Source organism: Phycodurus eques, chromosome 2 (genome assembly GCF_024500275.1).
Source record: "Phycodurus eques isolate BA_2022a chromosome 2, UOR_Pequ_1.1, whole genome shotgun sequence".
Lineage (NCBI taxonomy): Eukaryota > Metazoa > Chordata > Actinopteri > Syngnathiformes > Syngnathidae > Phycodurus > Phycodurus eques.
In genome coordinates this window covers 4,141,593-4,159,161 of record NC_084526.1, presented here as the reverse complement: position 1 = coordinate 4,159,161, position 17,569 = coordinate 4,141,593, and the positions used below count along the sequence as shown (strand labels likewise).

General features: G+C 44.2%; 1 protein-coding gene across 3 annotated transcripts in view; it reads left to right on the top strand.

Moving 5' to 3' along the window:
• The window catches only part of crtc3 (CREB regulated transcription coactivator 3), a 118,924-nt gene that overhangs the window by 16,763 nt on the left and 84,592 nt on the right, over positions 1-17,569 (top strand). For all 3 annotated transcript variants that reach the window (XM_061664388.1, XM_061664379.1, XM_061664370.1), the window contains exons 2-3: positions 2,217-2,327; positions 8,797-8,928. In XM_061664388.1, the coding sequence (XP_061520372.1) occupies positions 2,217-2,327; positions 8,797-8,928 (243 nt within the window). The remainder of the gene's footprint in view (positions 1-2,216; positions 2,328-8,796; positions 8,929-17,569) is intronic.

Below are 17,569 nucleotides of genomic sequence, written 5' to 3'. Positions count from 1 at the left end.
TCTCCAAAACCTGTATGTACCTTTCAGCATTAATGGTGCCTTCACACAGCCCCATACCATCACAGATGCTGGCTTTTGAACTTTGCGTCCATAACAGTCCGGATGGTTCTTTACGTCTTTGGCCCGGAGGACACGACGTCCACAATTTCCAAAAACAATTTGAAATGTGGACTCGTCGCACCACAGAACACTTTTTCACTTTGAAATTAGTCCATCTTAGATGAGCTCGGGCCCAGAGAAGCCGGCGGCATTTCTGGGTGTTGTTGATAAATGGCTTTTGCTTTGCATAGTAGAGTTTCAAGATGCACATACGGATGTAGCGCCGAACTGTATTGACTGACATTGGTTTTCTGAAGTGTTCATGAGCCCATGTGGTGATATCCTTTACACATTGATATCGATTCTTAATGCAGTGCCGCCTGAGGGATCAAAGGTCACGGGCATTCAATGTTGGTTTTCGGCCTTGCCGCTTATATGCAGTGATTTCTCCAGATTCTCTGAACCTTTTGATGATGATATGGACCGTAGATGATGAAATCCCTAAATTCCTTGCAATTTTACGTTGAGGAACATTGTCCTTAAACTGTTCGACTATTTTTTCACTTGTTCACAAAGAGGTGAACCTCGCCCCATCTTTGGTGATATCTGATCTAAAAAATTGGATCAGGGCACCCCTACTGATTACTAAAGAACGGGTAAAGGTGGAAGATTTTTCCTGCTGGTGGAACAAGAGAGTCTCTTCATTCTGTTGATAGATTTAGTGTATATATAAACATAAAACACAATATTTTGTGGCTTTTTTTTTTTTGTGGCTTATTAAAATCAGTCAATATGTTTTAAATTGGCTGACAATATAGGGAACGATGCTTTGAAAACGGCTGGCACTGAATAGCCTGCTGCTATCCTGAGCCAACAACAGCAATTTCTACACTCCATTCACACTACTACAGTGCTGTGAAAAAGTATTGGTCCCCTTCTCAAATTCTTATATTTTTGCATAGTTTCCCTACTTTAAGATTATCAAACAAAAATAACTATCAGACAAATATAACCCATGTGAACTTAAAATGTTGTTTTTCAATGATGATTTCTTATATTAAGAAAAACAACTTAACTATTCAGTTACCTGGCTGTGTGAAAAGTAATGGCCCCCTAAACCTAATAACTGGTTGGGCCATCCTCAGCTGCAACAACTGAAATCAAGCGTTTTCTATAATTGCCAATGAGTCTTTTACATCTCTGTGGAGATATGTTGGCCCACATTTACTTGTAGAATTGTTTTAATTCAGCAAAAACGTAGGGTTTTCGAGCCTGAACGGCCTTTTTAAGGTCAGGCCATTGCCTTTCAATCTGATTCATGTCTGGACTTTGATGAGGCCACTCCAAAACTTTCGTTTTTTTTTTTTTTTAAGCCATTCAGAAGTTGACTTCCTGGTGTGTTTTGGATCGTTATACTGCTGCAGAACCCAAGTGCGCTTTAGCTTGATGTCACAAACTGATGGCTGAACATGCTCCTTCCGAATTTTCTCTTAAAGAGCAAAATTCATGCTTCCATCAATCACAGCAAGTTGTCCATGTTCTGAAGGTGCAAGCAGCCCAAGACCATCACACTACCACCACCACGTTTGACTGTTGGTATGATGTTCTTTGTCTGAAATGCTGTGCTACATTTACGCCAGATGTAACGAGACACACTGCTTCCAAAAAAATTATGCAAAAATATAAGAATTTTAGAAGGGGGCCAATACTTTTTCATGGCACTGTAAGTCATTCAACAGGCCAGGCCCTGCCTTTTAAAGTCACTCACAATTTAAGTCGCAGTTAGTACAGTGTAGAACATGAGGACAGCGACCCGAAGTGGACAAGAAAAAAATACCTGCACCTCACTACATATTTTGTATTGGTATTCTGCACAAAGCTTCAAAATATCTATAAATAATACAATTAAATAAATGGTTGCTACTTTGTGGATCTTCTATCGCAGTGGTTAAGCTCCCCGTGATAAAGCGCCTCTGCTCGTTGCTGCCAAGTATTGTACTCCTATTTGACCCAGTTGATTCAAGATGCATGCACTCAATTCCCCACAATCGACAAGACTACTTAAGGATGTAACAATTAATGCTCATTTCTACTTCAGACTACTAACCTGAAAGTAGCCTGGATGTTCTCATCCTGCTTAACAATATAATTTTTTTCTTTTGTGTTTTGACTGACAGGTGCAGTTCCAGAAAATCCAGCAGCTTCGTTTGTCTCAATCACGACCACAGTACTACGGCGGCTCTTTGCCCAATGTCAATCAGATTGGCAACACAAGCACTGAATTTCAGGTGGGAAGTTGTTAGCCAAAGTATGCACAACTGTACAAAAAGTGTATCACTATGCTCTGAACACACTAGGTTCGTGTGTAATTACTCCTACTGCCCATTCTGCTCATCATGTGAAGACAAAAATTATTTCCGGTACATTGTGGGTGTGGTCTAGTTGGCTCGCTCACCACCAGTCCAGATGATTTGACAGCTCACGCTTTGTAAATGTTTTTTTAAAATGAACAAGTACTCCAGTGAACACACGCCAAATAGTTGCCACTTATTCCATTCCCTTGGGGTCACTTGAAAACTGACCCCTTTTAGAAAGCCCAGGGCATACATTTGCCTTATCAACTCGAGGCTAACTCTGATTTGTGCCCGTTTATCCAGTCAATGCGAGCTAGAGCTGCATGGCGAGTGTTTTTTCCTTACATCATCATATAGCTGTGCGATTATATTATCGATTGAAGAACGTGATGACTTTCCCGTCAATCTTGGTGATCAGCTGTGTGCGTATTTCCTCGATCTAACATGACGGGAATGTGTGTGACAACAGCCAATCAGAGTCGTCCTTTTCCTGCTCCACTTCTGGTTGCAAGTTGTGATAGTAAACCGAAATGGCGGCTCCTCGGCTGGTCCGCCCCGTTGCGAAATCAAAACTCCCCATCCAACTCAGCTGTCGATACACGGAGCACTCCGTTTTATCGGCAGCCACTCTTCGCCCCATCTGGGGCCCCGCCACCTCCATCGCGGCCAGCTGCTCCATGAGTTTCGAACGTCGATTGGGTGGCGGTGTCTCCAAAGCGATGTGGAACATTGCTATTAATTAGCCGATGTACAAGGTATGTCGGCGCCCTAAAATACAGAAAACACTGTTTATTCATTTGCTAAAGTACCACCCAAGTGATTATATGGAAGGCATGAAAATGTGAGCACAGTCAGCACAGCCTATCCCTCACTGATGCCAGCACAAGTAGCATTAGCATTAGCCATCGTTTGTTCAGCGGCAAAAAAATGTGAGCACAATCAGCACAGCCTGTCCCTCACTGCTGTCAGCACAGGTAGCATTAGCATTAGCTATCGTTTGTTCAATGGCGATGCTAGGTAATCTATATTGTTCCTTGTATCCTTGAGGTATCATCATCCCATCACTAGTTTTCACTGTGATGAATAAAATGCTGAGAGCAAATTTCGTGTGCGTGCATGCATGTTCATGACAAAGATGCTTCTTCTTCTCCTTCTCCTCCTCCTAATTTAATCAGAATTCTGTGCTTATGACTGAATGCATATTTGGAGGACATGTTTGAAGCGGAGTCGCCTTTCACGGTTCTGAGTGTCATAAACAAACAAACAGCCGAAGAAAAGTCCACTAGCACTGATATTCTCCGCCAATAAATATTGCAACTAAATTGCTGACTCACAGCACCTCTTTGATAACTCAAGAAAAATGTTTTGGTTTCAGTCTCTCCGTGTAGCCATGCATGGTGGTTGGTGTCCCCTGCTGAAGATTATTGAATTCGTGAGCACTGGTCGGGGTGATTGGTCTAGCTGGAGAGCTGAGCCTTCATGTCAATATAGGTGTATGCCAATGTTGGCATGCTGCGTAAGACTGCGGTTAAAAAGAAGAAAGAAAGAAAATAGAAAAACATTTGTTGCAGTGGACGTTAAAATACATTTGATAGCTTTCTGGAACTCTTTTATACAATATAATTAACACAGTATGCAGGGTTCACGCTGTCCGTTCGCCACTTTTCCAATGATTAATTGAAACAGGATTTGGCAAAGAAAATATTGCCCACGTTCGCCATGCTGGGGAATCAAAATTGCCTGCGTCAGTCTCAAAAGCCCTTCCTGATAAAAGCTAAAGTGAGCGCACTTATTTTGCCGTGTGAACGGTGTTAATGGTTTAGTTTTTCCCCCGCTTCTTAAAATGCTTCAATCCGCTGTCCAGCCGCTGCAGGCTAAGCATTCAGGCTCACGGGCTTTCCCAGCTGCTATGAGCAGCGCATCGGGAAAGACCTGAATTGAAGCATGCATATTACTGTGACGTATGTTTGTTGTTCAAATCACATTTGTTCTAGCAGCTCACTACCTGCCTTCTTCATAATGCACGAGCCGCTAATCCTACTTTGGTTGTCATACCGAGTGGCGGCCCTGGCTCAAAACAGGCCGTAACTATCTAGTCATTTGGAGGCCCAAGGCAAACATAATCATGACCTCCCCCACCCCCTTATGTAATTTTGACCGCTTTGTCCTGCTTTGCTAAAGTTGGCCTATTAATATTTCCCAACAAAGATTTTGAATGTTTATCTTCAACTAAAAAAATTTAATTTGAGAAAATTCCCTTAAGAAAAAATAGTCCTTAAGATCCTTCTTAAGGATTATCAAATAATCAAATCATCTCAACACATCAAATCACCTCAACACTTTTACTTTAATTGGTAAGCACATTAATTAACATTTAATATACATTGCCCCCTTCTCAAATTCTTATATTTTTGCAGTGTTTCCCCACTTTGTTTAAGGTCATCAAACTAATGCAGATATCAGACTGTCCGTTGCAGTCAGATTTTGTCCTTGTTTGTGGCAGCATCAAACCAGACCGTTACGCATAAACACAGAACCGATTCAATGACTACTGTGTGGAACTGCCTCAACAGCTCCTGTTGCAGGCTTAGCTTCCTCAGAGGCCACGGAAAGTACATCCTCTGCTGGCACTTTATAAGGATGTAGTTGATGTTGGTTTCCCACTTCAGGTCCTGAGAGAGTGTAATTTCCAGGAACTTGAAGGTCTCAACGGTTCACACAGGGCAGTTGAACATCATGAGGGGCAGCTTTGGCGAAGGATGTTTCCTGACGTCCACGATTATCTCTACCGTCTTTAGCGTGTTCAGCTCCAGGTTGTCATGGCCATACCAAAGCTCCAGGTGCTCCACTTCCTGTTGATGGGCAGACTCGTCACAGTCTTTGATGAGACCGATGACCGTGTTGTCATCTGCAAACTTCAGGAGTTTGACAGCCAGGTCCGTTGAGGTGCAGTCGTTCGTGTAAAGCGAGAAGAGTAGCGGAAATAGGACACATATTTGAGGGGCCCCGGTGCTGATGGTGCATGTCGATGAGTTGGTATCCCCCAGCCTCACCTGCTCTGTCCTGACCATCAGGAAGCTGTAAATCCACTTTTCCATCTTTTCTGTGTAATTTCTCTTGGCAATGTTGATTTCTTTCGTCAGCTGGTTAGTAGCCTACTTGGCCAGGTTTCTGTCCCCACTCCAATAGGTGTCGTGTCCTCTTTAGCCTGGCAGAGTTGGCTAAGTTTGGCAGTAAATCACAGCTTGTTATTGAATGTGGGAAATTTCTTTATTGGTACACACCCATCTTCACAAAAGCTGATGTAGGATGTAACAGTGTCCGTATATTCATCCAGGCTGCCAGTTGAAGTTTCAAAAACACTCCCATCTGTGCAGTCTAAACAGTCTTGAAGTTCCATCTTTGCTTCAGTGGTCCACTTCTTCACTGTCACCACAGGATTTGCACATTTAAGTTTGTGTCGGTATGCTGGTATTAAGTGCATTAAACAGTTACATGTCCATGTACTGCTTGTATTTAGGGAGTTTGTGGTTGCGTTTTGCTTTGTTAAATTCTTCAAGAGTAATGAGGGGTGAATCGGAATCTCTCATCCTATCTGCTGCTCCTTAGCCTTTGAAGCTATATCCAGATGTAGTGGTGTCACGATACGATGGTATCAATTTAAACTGGACCCAGAAGCAGGCGGAGGCTGAAGAAGTTTGTGGAGAATGGTTTATTGAGAAGGAATTTGGAGTTGGACCTTTGAGGCGTAATGGTGGGTCGCCAAGACAGAAAACGTCCGGGAGGCGGTGGCATGAGCAGGTGGATGGGCTTGGCAGCGTGGTTGAAGAGGTAAGCAAGGCGGGGAACAAGCAAGGAGCACTGAGGACGAGGAAGAACACAGAGATCAGAACAATTGTGAACAAGGCGTAGCTTACGTGCGAGGACAGAGCCGGTGTACCACGGGTGAACGTTAATACTCTGGCAGAGGAGTCCTGGATCTTGACAACAGGTGCACGGCCAAGGTGGTGCTGATTACTGAGAAGGGGGAGAGAGGGAGAGAGAGGGCGAGAGGGGCGAAAAGCACCACCCAAGCTCCAACAAAGGAACTACAGGGCATAGCTCACGACAATAGGACTTTTATTGCATGACTGGCCATTTATTACATTATGGCTGTATTACATTTTGGGCAATATGGCCAATAACGGCCCATAACATAATAAATGTGCCCTTTGTAAAATGTAATACACCCATAATGTAATTATGTAATGGGCTCAGTTATTACATTTGCAAAAGAATTTTTATTTTTATTCTAAACTGTGCCCATAACGTAATAACCAGCCAATAACATTAAATTATTACATTATTGGGCAAAATGTATGTTATAGGCTCAGGACTTTTATTACTTCATTGGCCAGTTATTATTTAATAGGCCTATTACATTTTAAAAAGGCAGATTTACTACAATATGGGCAGCTGTTGGGTACTGGCTAGCCAAGCGGAATGGAGCTTTGGTGGTCGCTGAAGCAAAAACTCTAGCATGGGAGGAGTTCGGTGAGGCTTCGAGGAAATTCTAGTCTACCATCTGGCATCTCAGGAGGGGGAAGCAGTGCACCATCAACACTGTGTATAGTGGGGATGGTGCACTGCTGACCTCGACTAGGGACGTTGTGAGTCGGTGGAGAGAATACTTCGATGACCTCCTCAATTTCACCAACACGCCTTCCCATAGGGAAACAGAGTCTGGGGTCTCTGAGGCGGGCTCTCTTATCTCTGGGGTTGAGGTAACCAAGGTGGTTAAAAAGCTTCGCGGTGGCAAGGCCGCGGGGGTGGATGAGATTCGCCCGGAGTTGCTAAAGGCTCTGGATGTTGTGGGGCTGTTGGGGTTGACACGCCTCTGCAACATCATGTGGACATCGAAGACAGTGCCTCTGGATTGGCAAACTGGGGTGGTGGCCCCCCTTTTTAAGACGGGGGACCAGGGGTGTGTGTTCCAACTACAGGGGATCACACTCCTCAGCCTCCTTGGTAAGGTCTATTCAGGGGTGCTGCTGAGGAGGGTCCGTCGGCAAGTTGAATCTCAGCTTCAGGAGGAGCAATGTGGTTTTCGTCCCGGCCGTGCCACAGTGGACCAGCTCTATAGCCTCGGCAGGGTCCTCGTGGGTGCATGAGAGTTCGCCCAACCAGTCTACATGTGTTTTGTGGACTTGGAGAAGGCGTTCGACCGTGTCCCTCGAGGAGTCCGGTGGGGGGTGCTTCAGGAGTATGGGGTACCGAACCTCCTGATATGGGCTGTTCGGTCCCTGTACGACTAGTGTCAAGAGTTTGGTCTCGATTGCTGGCAATAAGTTAGACTTGTTTCCGGTGAGGGTTAGACTCCGCCAACCTGCCCTTTGTCACCGATTCTATTCATAACTTTTATGGACAGAATTTCTAGGCGCAGCAGAGGCGCAGAGAGGGTCCGGTTTAATGGCCTCAGTATTGCGTCTTTGTTTTTTGCAGATGATGTGGTTCTGTTGGCTTCATCAGGCTTCATCTGGCTTCATCTCCAACTCTCACTGGAGCGGTTCGCAGCCTAGTGTGAAGCGGCTGGGATGAGCATCAGCACCACCAAATCTGAGACCATGGTCCTCAGTCGGAAAAGGGTGGAGTGCCCTCTTCAGGTCGGGGATAGGATCCTGCCCACAAGTGGTTCAAGTATGTTTTGGTCTTGTTCACGAGTGAGGAAAGAATGGAACGGGAGATCGACAGGCGGATCGGTGCAGCGTCTACAGTGATGCGGACTTTGTATTGGTCCGTTGTGGTGAAGAAGGAGCTAAGCCGAAAGGCGAAGCTCTCAATTTATCGGTCGATCTAGGTTTCTACCCTCACCTATGGTCACAAGCTATGGGTCGTGACCAAAAGAACAAGATCGCTGATACAAGCGGCCAAAATGAATTTCCTGGCCTGGCAACGCATTGGGATCCCCCCAGAAGAGCTGGAGGAAGTGGCGGGGGAGAGGGAAATCTGGGCTTCCCTGCTAAAGCTACTGCCCCCGCGACCCTACCTCGTTAAGCGGAAGAAGATGGATGGATGGATGGGACCGTTATTAGGTTATGGGCGTCTACAAGCCGGTTTCACATTTACTCCCATTTGAGCTTGGAACTAAACTGTTTCTACTGATGCCATTGAGTTCTCTAAAATTGTTCAGTGTTGTTGACCTAACCTGAAGTTGGAGATCAGCACCAACTCCATCCTCAAAGCCCTTTTTGTTTCCATACACCTCAGTGTTACAAACATATTCATGACCAACATTCAAAATATTATTCAAAATTTTAACGCTTGAACAGAGAAATAAATGTTGGTTACATTTCAGTGTCCCTCTATGCAAATGCATTTTAAAAAGTCCTGCCTTATGTGTGTGGTATTTTCGTCTGTTTCTCAGGGAGGCTTTCCATCAGGGTTGGATTCTGTAAGAGGTACTCGCCACCATGGATTGGTCGAGAGGGTCCACAGGGAACGTAACAGGATTAACTCTCCCCATCGCAGACCCATTGACAAGCATGGACGGCAGATATCCTTCTTTTAAGTCATTAAAAGTAGGATATTTTCATGTAATGTTGATAGTATTGCCATCATAGCATGCTAATCTGCTTTTCCGACGTGTGCTTTGTACCAATATGTTTGTAAAAAAGACGTGGTGCATTTTTAAGGCTACCAACAGACCCTTTCCAAAAAATGTTAATATCATGGAAAAGTTTATTTCCATAATTCCATTCAAAAAGTTAAACTTTCATAGATTATAGATTCAGGGGCCACAATTTAAACCATTTAAATTATTTATTTGTTTATTTTTACATAATTTGGGCTTCCAGCTCATGAAACCCAGGAATCAGGAATTAAAAAAATTTGTGAATACTGTGAAGAAATCTTCATTGACTTATCAGTTTTTTTTGGAAAAAAAAGAGAAATTAGGGTCATGTTAAATCAATCAAAATATGGTACTTTCAAAACGATATCTTAATCTTCAATACTTGGTTGGAAATCCCTTTGCTTTAATCAGTGCCTCAATGTGCCGTGGCATTGAGGCAATCAGCCTGTGGCATTGCGTGGCAATTATGGAAGCCCAGATTTTCTTGATGCTTGCTGTCAGATCTTCTTTGTTTTTGGGTCCGGTGCCCCTCATTTTCCTCTTGATAATACCCCATACCTGTCAGATCTTCTTTGTTTTTGTTTTTTCATTCAGGGTGGGACGTCCCATATATCACATAAACAAAACCAACACCATAGTAGCCAGAGTTGCTACATAACAACCTATCGAATCTCATAACCAATGCGTGTGTGCCTTTCTGCTGAGTTCTCACTCAAAGGGTTGGTGTCTTTTTTCTTCACTGACCTGCAAGTGTTTTCAGAATCTACACATTTGCTCCCGCTCCGTTATCAGACTTTTGCTCACCTTCCCTATTTGAGTACTCAGCTGAAATGACTCTTTTACAGTGTATCCACGTGTTTCTTTCTGCTATTTGATGAACCCACGTGTTTCTTTCTGCTATTTTTTAGGGCTTTTTTAGGACCCTTTTTAGGGTGTCGATGTATCTGTGCCACCATCCCTCCGGTTGAGACATGTGACATCCATGGCTCAATATAGCAGCCCATTTGAATAGTTTTTTATTTTTTTTCTTCTTCCCTTCTGTGCTAATGTAAATTTAATTTTGTAGTTTTGCACTTTGTTTTTCCCAATAATTGCGTTCTTGTTGTGGAATACGCACATTGGCTATCAGTATAGATTGTAACATCTTTATTTATCATTAGTTTGCATGCCTCGGTTAATGCTACTAATTCAGCATCTTGTTCAGCCAATTTCTGACAATCATGCTGCATGCCTTCATCAAGTAAGGGTATTAGTGTGGCTGGATTTAAGGTTGTGCATCGCTCAACAGTCAAATGTGGTTGTGACAGCAAGATGGCCGTGCAAGATAAATGTCTTGCAGGTGATAAAAACGCCATATTCGTTTGCAATAGGAGAGCAGACACTGTATGTGGGACCTTAAGAGTTAATGGATGAAATAACACAATTGTGGAACTGCTCTCGACTGCCATCAAGGCTGGCACAACTGCTCTGACACAATGTGGTAATGCACACGTCACGCTGTCCAATTTAGTCAAAAAATAAGCTATTGGTCTTAGCTTATCACCGTATTGTTGTGTAAGTACGGAGGTCATGTAATTGCTTTTACAATCTACCATTTGAATGAATGTTTTATCATTAAATTTGGAAGGGCCAGCGCACCACTGGACACCAAATGTTGTTTAATCAGAATCAGAATCATCTTTATTTGCCAAGTATGTCCAAAACACACAAAGAATTTGTCTCCGGTAGTTGGAGCCGCTCTAGTACAACAGACAGTCAATTTACAGAACACTTTGGGGACATAAATACATTGACAAAAAACAATTGTCCAAAAAGATGCAGAGTCCTCTAGCACTTAGAGCAGTTCGAATGACTAATATTGCAATAGTCCGGTGCAATGACCATTGTGCAAAGGGCGCTGAGACTTCAAGGAGTGTATGCGGTTTAAAGTGACGAGTAGTGCGATCATCTGGGACAATGTTGGTTGTGCAAATGTTACAGATACTCCTCAATCAGTGTGCAAATGGAGCAGATGCTACTCTGGCATGAGTGGCCAGTATATGCAAATAGTGCAGCATGGAGTGACAACTACAGTGAGTGCACGAGTAATACATAATTGGCCCCACAGAAATGTGACAATGAACTCAAGTCAAAAAATTTCCAGCTTGTTGTAATGGAATTATAGGTTAGGTGTTTAAGAAGTTGATAGCAAGAGGGAAGAAGCTGTTGGAATGTCTACTAGGTCTAGTTTGCGTTGATCGGTAGCGCCTACCTGGGGGAAGGAGCTGGAAGAGCTGGTGACCGGGGTGCAGAAGGCCCGAGAGGATTTTGCACGCCCTTGTCTTAGTTCTGGCAGCGTGCAAGTCCTCAATGGTGGGTAGGGGGGTACCGACAATCCTTTCAGCAGTTTTGATTGTCCGTTGCAGTCGGAGTTTGTCCTTTTTTGTAGCAGCACCAAACCAAACTGTGATGGAAGAACACAGGACTGATTCGATGACCGCTGTGTAGAACTGTCTCAGCAGCTCCGGTGGCAGGCCGTGCTTTCTCAGGAGCCGCAGGAAGTACATCCTCTGCCTTTTTGATGACGGAGTTGATGTTGGTCGCCCACTGCAGGTCCTGAGAGATTGTAATTCCCAGGAACTTGAAGGTCTCGACGGTTGACACAAGGCAGCTGGACAACGTGAGGGGAAGCTGTGGCGAAGGATGCCTCCTGAAGTCCACGATCATCTCTACCGTCTTGAGCGTGTTCAGCTCCAGGTTGTGTCGGCCGCACAACAGTTCCAGCCGCTCCGCTTCCTGTCGATATGCAGACTCGTCACCGTCCTTGATGAGGCCGATGACAGTGGTGTCATCTGCAAACTTCAGGAGCTTGACAGTCGGGTTCGCTGAGGTGCAGTCGTTCGTGTAGAGAGAGAGAAGAGCAGCGGAGAGAGGACACAACCTTGGGGCGCCCCAGTGCTGATGCTGCGTGTGGATGAGGTGGCCTCCCCCAGCCTGACCTGCTGTGTCCTGCCCGTCAGAAAGCTGTAAATCCACTGGCAGGTGAGACGCTGAGCTGGAGAAGCTTGGTTGAAAGGAGTTCAGGGATGATGGTGTTGAACGCTGAGCTGAAGTCCACGAACAGGATCCTCGCGTAGGTCCCTGCACTGTCGAGGTGTTCTAGGATGAAGTGCAGTCCCATGTTGACTGCATCATCCGCAGACCTGTTCGCTTGGTAGGCAAACTGCAGGGGGTCCAGCAGGGGACCTGTGACACTCTTGAGGTGGTCCAGCACGAGACGTTCAAAGGACTTCATGACCACAGATGTCAAAGCGACAGGCCTGTAGTCATTCAGACCAGAGATTGCAGGATTCTTGGGGACTGGAATGATGGTGGAGCGTTTGAAACAGGATGGAACTTCGCACATTTCCAAAGATCTGTGGAAGATCTGAGTGAAGACTGGAGCGAGCTGGTCCGCGCAGACTTTGAGGCAGGATGGGGACACATGGTCCGGTCCTGCCGCTTTTCTAATCTTCTGTTGTTTGAAGATGCGTCTCACATCCTGTTCATGGATGGTTAACGCAGAAGTCAGAGGTGTGGTTGTGGTCGCGGGTGCGGCCGGGTGGGTGTGTGGAGTGAAACTGTCCTTTTCAAATCTGCAATAGAAGGTATTCAAGTCGTTGGCTAGTGTGCTATTGTTCTCAGCTTGAGGGGATCGTCGCTTGTAATTAGTCAGCGATTGGAATGCATGCCAGACTGATTTTGAGTCGTTCGCGCTAAACTGTTTTTCCAACTTTGCTGCATAGATCCTCTTTGCAATGTTAATTTCTTTAGTAAGCTGGTTTCTAGCTCGATTATAGAGGGCCCTGTCCCCGCTCTGATATGTATCTTCCTTAGCTTGGCGAAGCTGCTTAGGTTTAGCAGTGAACCACGGCTTGTTGTTGTTGAATGTCCGAAATGATTTTGTTGGTACACAAACCTCTTCACAGAAACTGATATAGGATGTGACAGTGTCCGTATATTCATCCAGGCTGCCAGCTGAATTTTCAAAGACACTCCAGTCTGTGCAGTCTAAACAGCTTTGAAGTTCCATCTTGGCTTCATTGGTCCACTTTTTGACTGTTTTCACTGTAGGCTTCGCACATTTAAGTTCTTGCTTGTACGTAGGTATTAAGTGAATTAAGCAGTGATCAGACGAGCCCAGGGCTGCATGAGGTATAGCACGGTATGCGTTTTTTACCGTAGTGTAGCAGTGGTCTAAAGTATTATTTTCCCTGGTAGGACAGTCGATGTGCTGCTTGTATTTAGGGAGTTCGTGGTTGAGTTTAGCTTTGTTAAAGTCCCCGAGAATAATGAGGGGTGAGTCCGGGTGTTGTTTTTCAATTTCGTTGACTTGTTCGGCGAGCGTTAGCAATGCGGCGTTCGTGTCAGCTTGAGGCGTAATATAGACTCCAGCCAGTATAAACGATGCAAACTCACGTGGCGAGTAGAATGGTTTACAGTTCAAAAACAGCGACTCCAAATGCGGGCTGCAGTGTGTGCTGAGCACCGTGACGTCCGTACACCATTTTTCGTTGATATGGAGGCATATCCCGCCGCCCTTCGTTTTCCCCGATGATTCGATGTCGCGGTCCGCTCGATGAATGTTGAAGCCGGGAAGCATGACGGCGCCATCGGGTACAGGGTCGCAAACCCAGGTCTCCGTGAAGCACATGGCCGCGGAACGTCCGAAGTCTTTACTGGTCTTTAACAGAAGATGAAGCTCGTCCATTTTGTTGGGTAGGGAGCGTACATTCGCGAGGTGGATCGACGGGAACGCCAATCTGTGTCCTCTCTTGCGGAGTTTCACCTGAATGCCGGCTCATTTTCCTCTGTGGCGCCGCTTCCGCCTCCATGCGCCGAAAACCGCGGACACCGCTCCGGTGAGTAACTCGGGGAAAAAACTGAGCGGATTTTCGAAAGTTGGTGACAGAAAGTCCGGAGTAGCCTCCTTGATGGTTAGCAGGTCTCCCCTTGTGTAAGTGAGTCGTGTAAGGTCTCCAAAGACGGACGAAAAACACAAAAGCAAAGACAATACTAGAGAGCGCGTTACCGAGGCGACCACACTGGTAGGCGCCATCTCGCTACTGTCACAGAAGGCCTTTTCTGCCTCTGTATTCCATTGAACAGGTGATGTAATTTTAAGGTTGTCTTCATACATTAATTTTGACAATGGTGCAACAATTTCTGCATAGTTTGGAATCCATGCTCTACAATAATTTGTCAGACCTAAAAATTATTATTATACGTTTCTTCGTCTGTGGTTTAGGATTTTTTAAGACTATAGCTTTCTTGTCTTCTAATATAGTCCTTCCTCCTCCACTTAAATTATGGCCTAGATATTTTACTTGCCTTTTACACAATTGTAATTTATTTTTGCTAATTTTATGTCCCTCTTCTGCTAGATGATGCAGTAAGACTAATGAATCTTTGCATGTCTCTCCATCTGGAGTTGCCAGGAGAACATCATCTACATATAGTAAAATTTGGCTCCCTCCTCGGGGAGTGAATTTAGACATGCGTGTTGTCATTACTTGTGAATAAAGGGTTGGACTTTCTCAGTAACCTTGTGGTAATCTAGTAAATGTTTTTTTTTTTTCCTCAAATGTATATGCAAACCAAAATTGACTGTTCTTTTCTACTGGTACAGAAAAGAAACCATTACTTATGTCCACCACTGTAAACAGTAGCGTCTGGTTTCAATGAATTTAACAATGTGTGTGGATCTGGTACGCATGCTACTGTCTGTATTACTGCAGAATTTACTGCCTGTAAATCTTGTACCATTCTCCAACCCACTGAAGGTGGCCGTTTTAATGGGGAAAATGGGTGTGTTACATGGTGATTCTGGACACTCCACTATAACTCCTGCCTTAATTAGTGCTTCAATTAACGGTTTGATTCCTTCACGTGCATCTGGTTTTAATGGATTTTGACGAATGCATAGTCTATATTCTGTTTTGGGTCTAGTTTGTACTGGTAAAATAATTCCTGCCGCGACTTTTGCTTCATTGTCTGAGTACAGATAATCTATAGTAATTTTAGCAGGTGTTGCATGTCGTAACCTTTTCTCATATCAATGTCTACTTTGTAGGGTGTGATGCCAGCTACGGCCTTTTTCACATCATTAGTCCAGGTCTTATAGACCAAAATAGTATATTTTTTGTCCTGTTGAAGACATGGGACCAACACCTGCCACGTCCCCGACCACGTCCTTGGTCAAGGCGCCCTTCTCTCTGATGATTCCTGCTGAGTCATCTTCTTGAAGGGGAGACATCTTCCTTTCTCAAAATCTTCCATAATACTAATGCAAGCTAAGCAAATAAATGATAACTTCTACAATATATTTAACAATTTCATAACCGAATGATAGCATGGAAAATAGACCTTTGTTTTTGCCCTTGTGAATTCTTACTATAATAACATTTTTCTTGTCTTTTTTCTCAAATATGTGACTTTATTTTTCTCCTTTTCAGTTTGGACCTAATGGTCAATCCTACTAAAGAAATGTGGTGTTTTATGATAAAAGGCTGACCAGTGAAATAGTGATTGGCACGTCTGCCTCTGTACAATGGAAGGATGACATACCTAAATGGGCTAAGAGCCTGAAGGTTTAAAGAGCAGTGTGAGCCCAGGCCAACGGGACAGGAAAGGGACAGTAAATCTCGGCCAAGTCTGGTAGTGTTCAAATGGCCTGGTGTGAGTACGCCATTGCAGAACCCAAAATAGTAAGCTACAAAGCAAGTGTTTTAGATTCATATTTGGCTCATCAAAATAATTGAAAAACACAATGCAAAGCACTTCATTTTTTAATGTATTTTAAATAATCTATACCTTCTTCAAGCTAATACGGGAATTAAATTTTTTTTATTAGTTAACTGGTTCCCAAGAGATACAGGAAGGACCTCAAGATGGAGGGCTTGTATTTGATGTTTTTTTTTCACACCCAATATGTTATATATTGCCCACTGTTCCAACACTACACCCTCAAAGCAGTAGCATTTGAATGAGTTTGAGTGGTAAGTGTTTATTCTCTGCCAAAGGATAGCAATGATTCCTTGATCTGTCAATATTATGTGATAGTGAAAAAGTGTTTTTTTTCCTATGTCACGTGACCCCATACCAGCTTCTATTTCCTACTCTAGGTACATCTGTGTTGTTTAAAGTTGAGCCAAACTCATTGCCATGTTTTGTTTCTAAATACACTGAAAGCGTGCAGAGACTGGGAACAATTTAGTACTGAATTGTTTACATATAGCCTAAAATTATTTTTCATCATCTCAGTCGGTTGGAGTTTTTTGGGCTGGGCTAAAAAACTCGCCCCATGACAACAGCTGGCTGGAACGTATAGTTTCTAGCATGAGGCCCTCCCCACTATATGAACACCCAGCGCCCCCATTCCATGCAGTGGCCATTCGGTGGAATTCCTTTTAACCTGAACCATTACTAACATTATCGTGTGGAGTTGGCCATCAAACTATCCTCACAACTTTAAAAACAATACATCTTCCCTGAAGTGTAATGTGTTTTGTGTTATTTGGACTATAGTGTCTATGCCCTCAGGCCCCACACAAGTTGCATTACAGGGCAGCAGCGAACTGGACGGTATCCGCAGCGCTCCCAGCAGTGGCTAGCGTAGCCTCCGGAGGTCCGGCACAACAGCGTTAGCGCCAACACCCTTACAGTTTTCGGGTGAATGTCGTGGGGCGAGGAGGAGGGGGGGGGGAATATCATCCAAGGGTACCAGTGCTCGTCGCGCTACAGTGGCAGATTACGGTCCACAACTCTCTGGCCACAGAAGCGTGTTGTCTTAGTCCCACTGAATTTCAAAGGAGGGAAAATTGTCCTGGCGGTGAGGCTGATGGTAATTGTGCAGGGTAAGAGGCTGCTGCAGCCCGTGAGAGCGTGTGCAATGTCTGTCACTAGGACTACCTCTCTCCCCGCTTAGAAACCCTGAAAGAAGGCATATATTTGATTGGCAACCGAATGTTCCGGGAGGCGGGGTTTTCAGAGCATTCAGTGACATGCCCACAGTGTCTCCAAGCTGATGTCTCAATTCTTCACCTTTCTGAATCCTGATTTAACGTAATGCAATATTTTTTTATTCATTGTCTGGCTTGTTGACGAGACACTTTCCTGTGATGTGACTTTTTTTTTTTTTGCTCTGTTTGACTCTACTTTTGAGACATTCGTGCCACTTCATTTCTTTTCTTTGGTATCGTAGCAATGAGATAGATCAGCGACACGGCAGGTGTTTGTACTGTTCGGTAATACTCAAGTACCTAATTATTGTACTTTTACTTCAATCAATCAATCTTTAATTTACACAGTGTAGAAGCAAGATGAGAAAGCACTACTGCATGTCATTCACAGATGGGGATCGACTTTTTAAGAACATGAACCAGTTGGACTTGGTTTCTGGTTCTGGTTCTTTTCAAGTGGAAGAACTGCAACAATGTCTTTTCACATTTTTATTATTTTGAATATGTTTGAAAAGTGTTCTTGCATTACAGATTATCGGCACTAACAGGTCTTTGTTTACACTATACATGCAAATACCTGTATACCA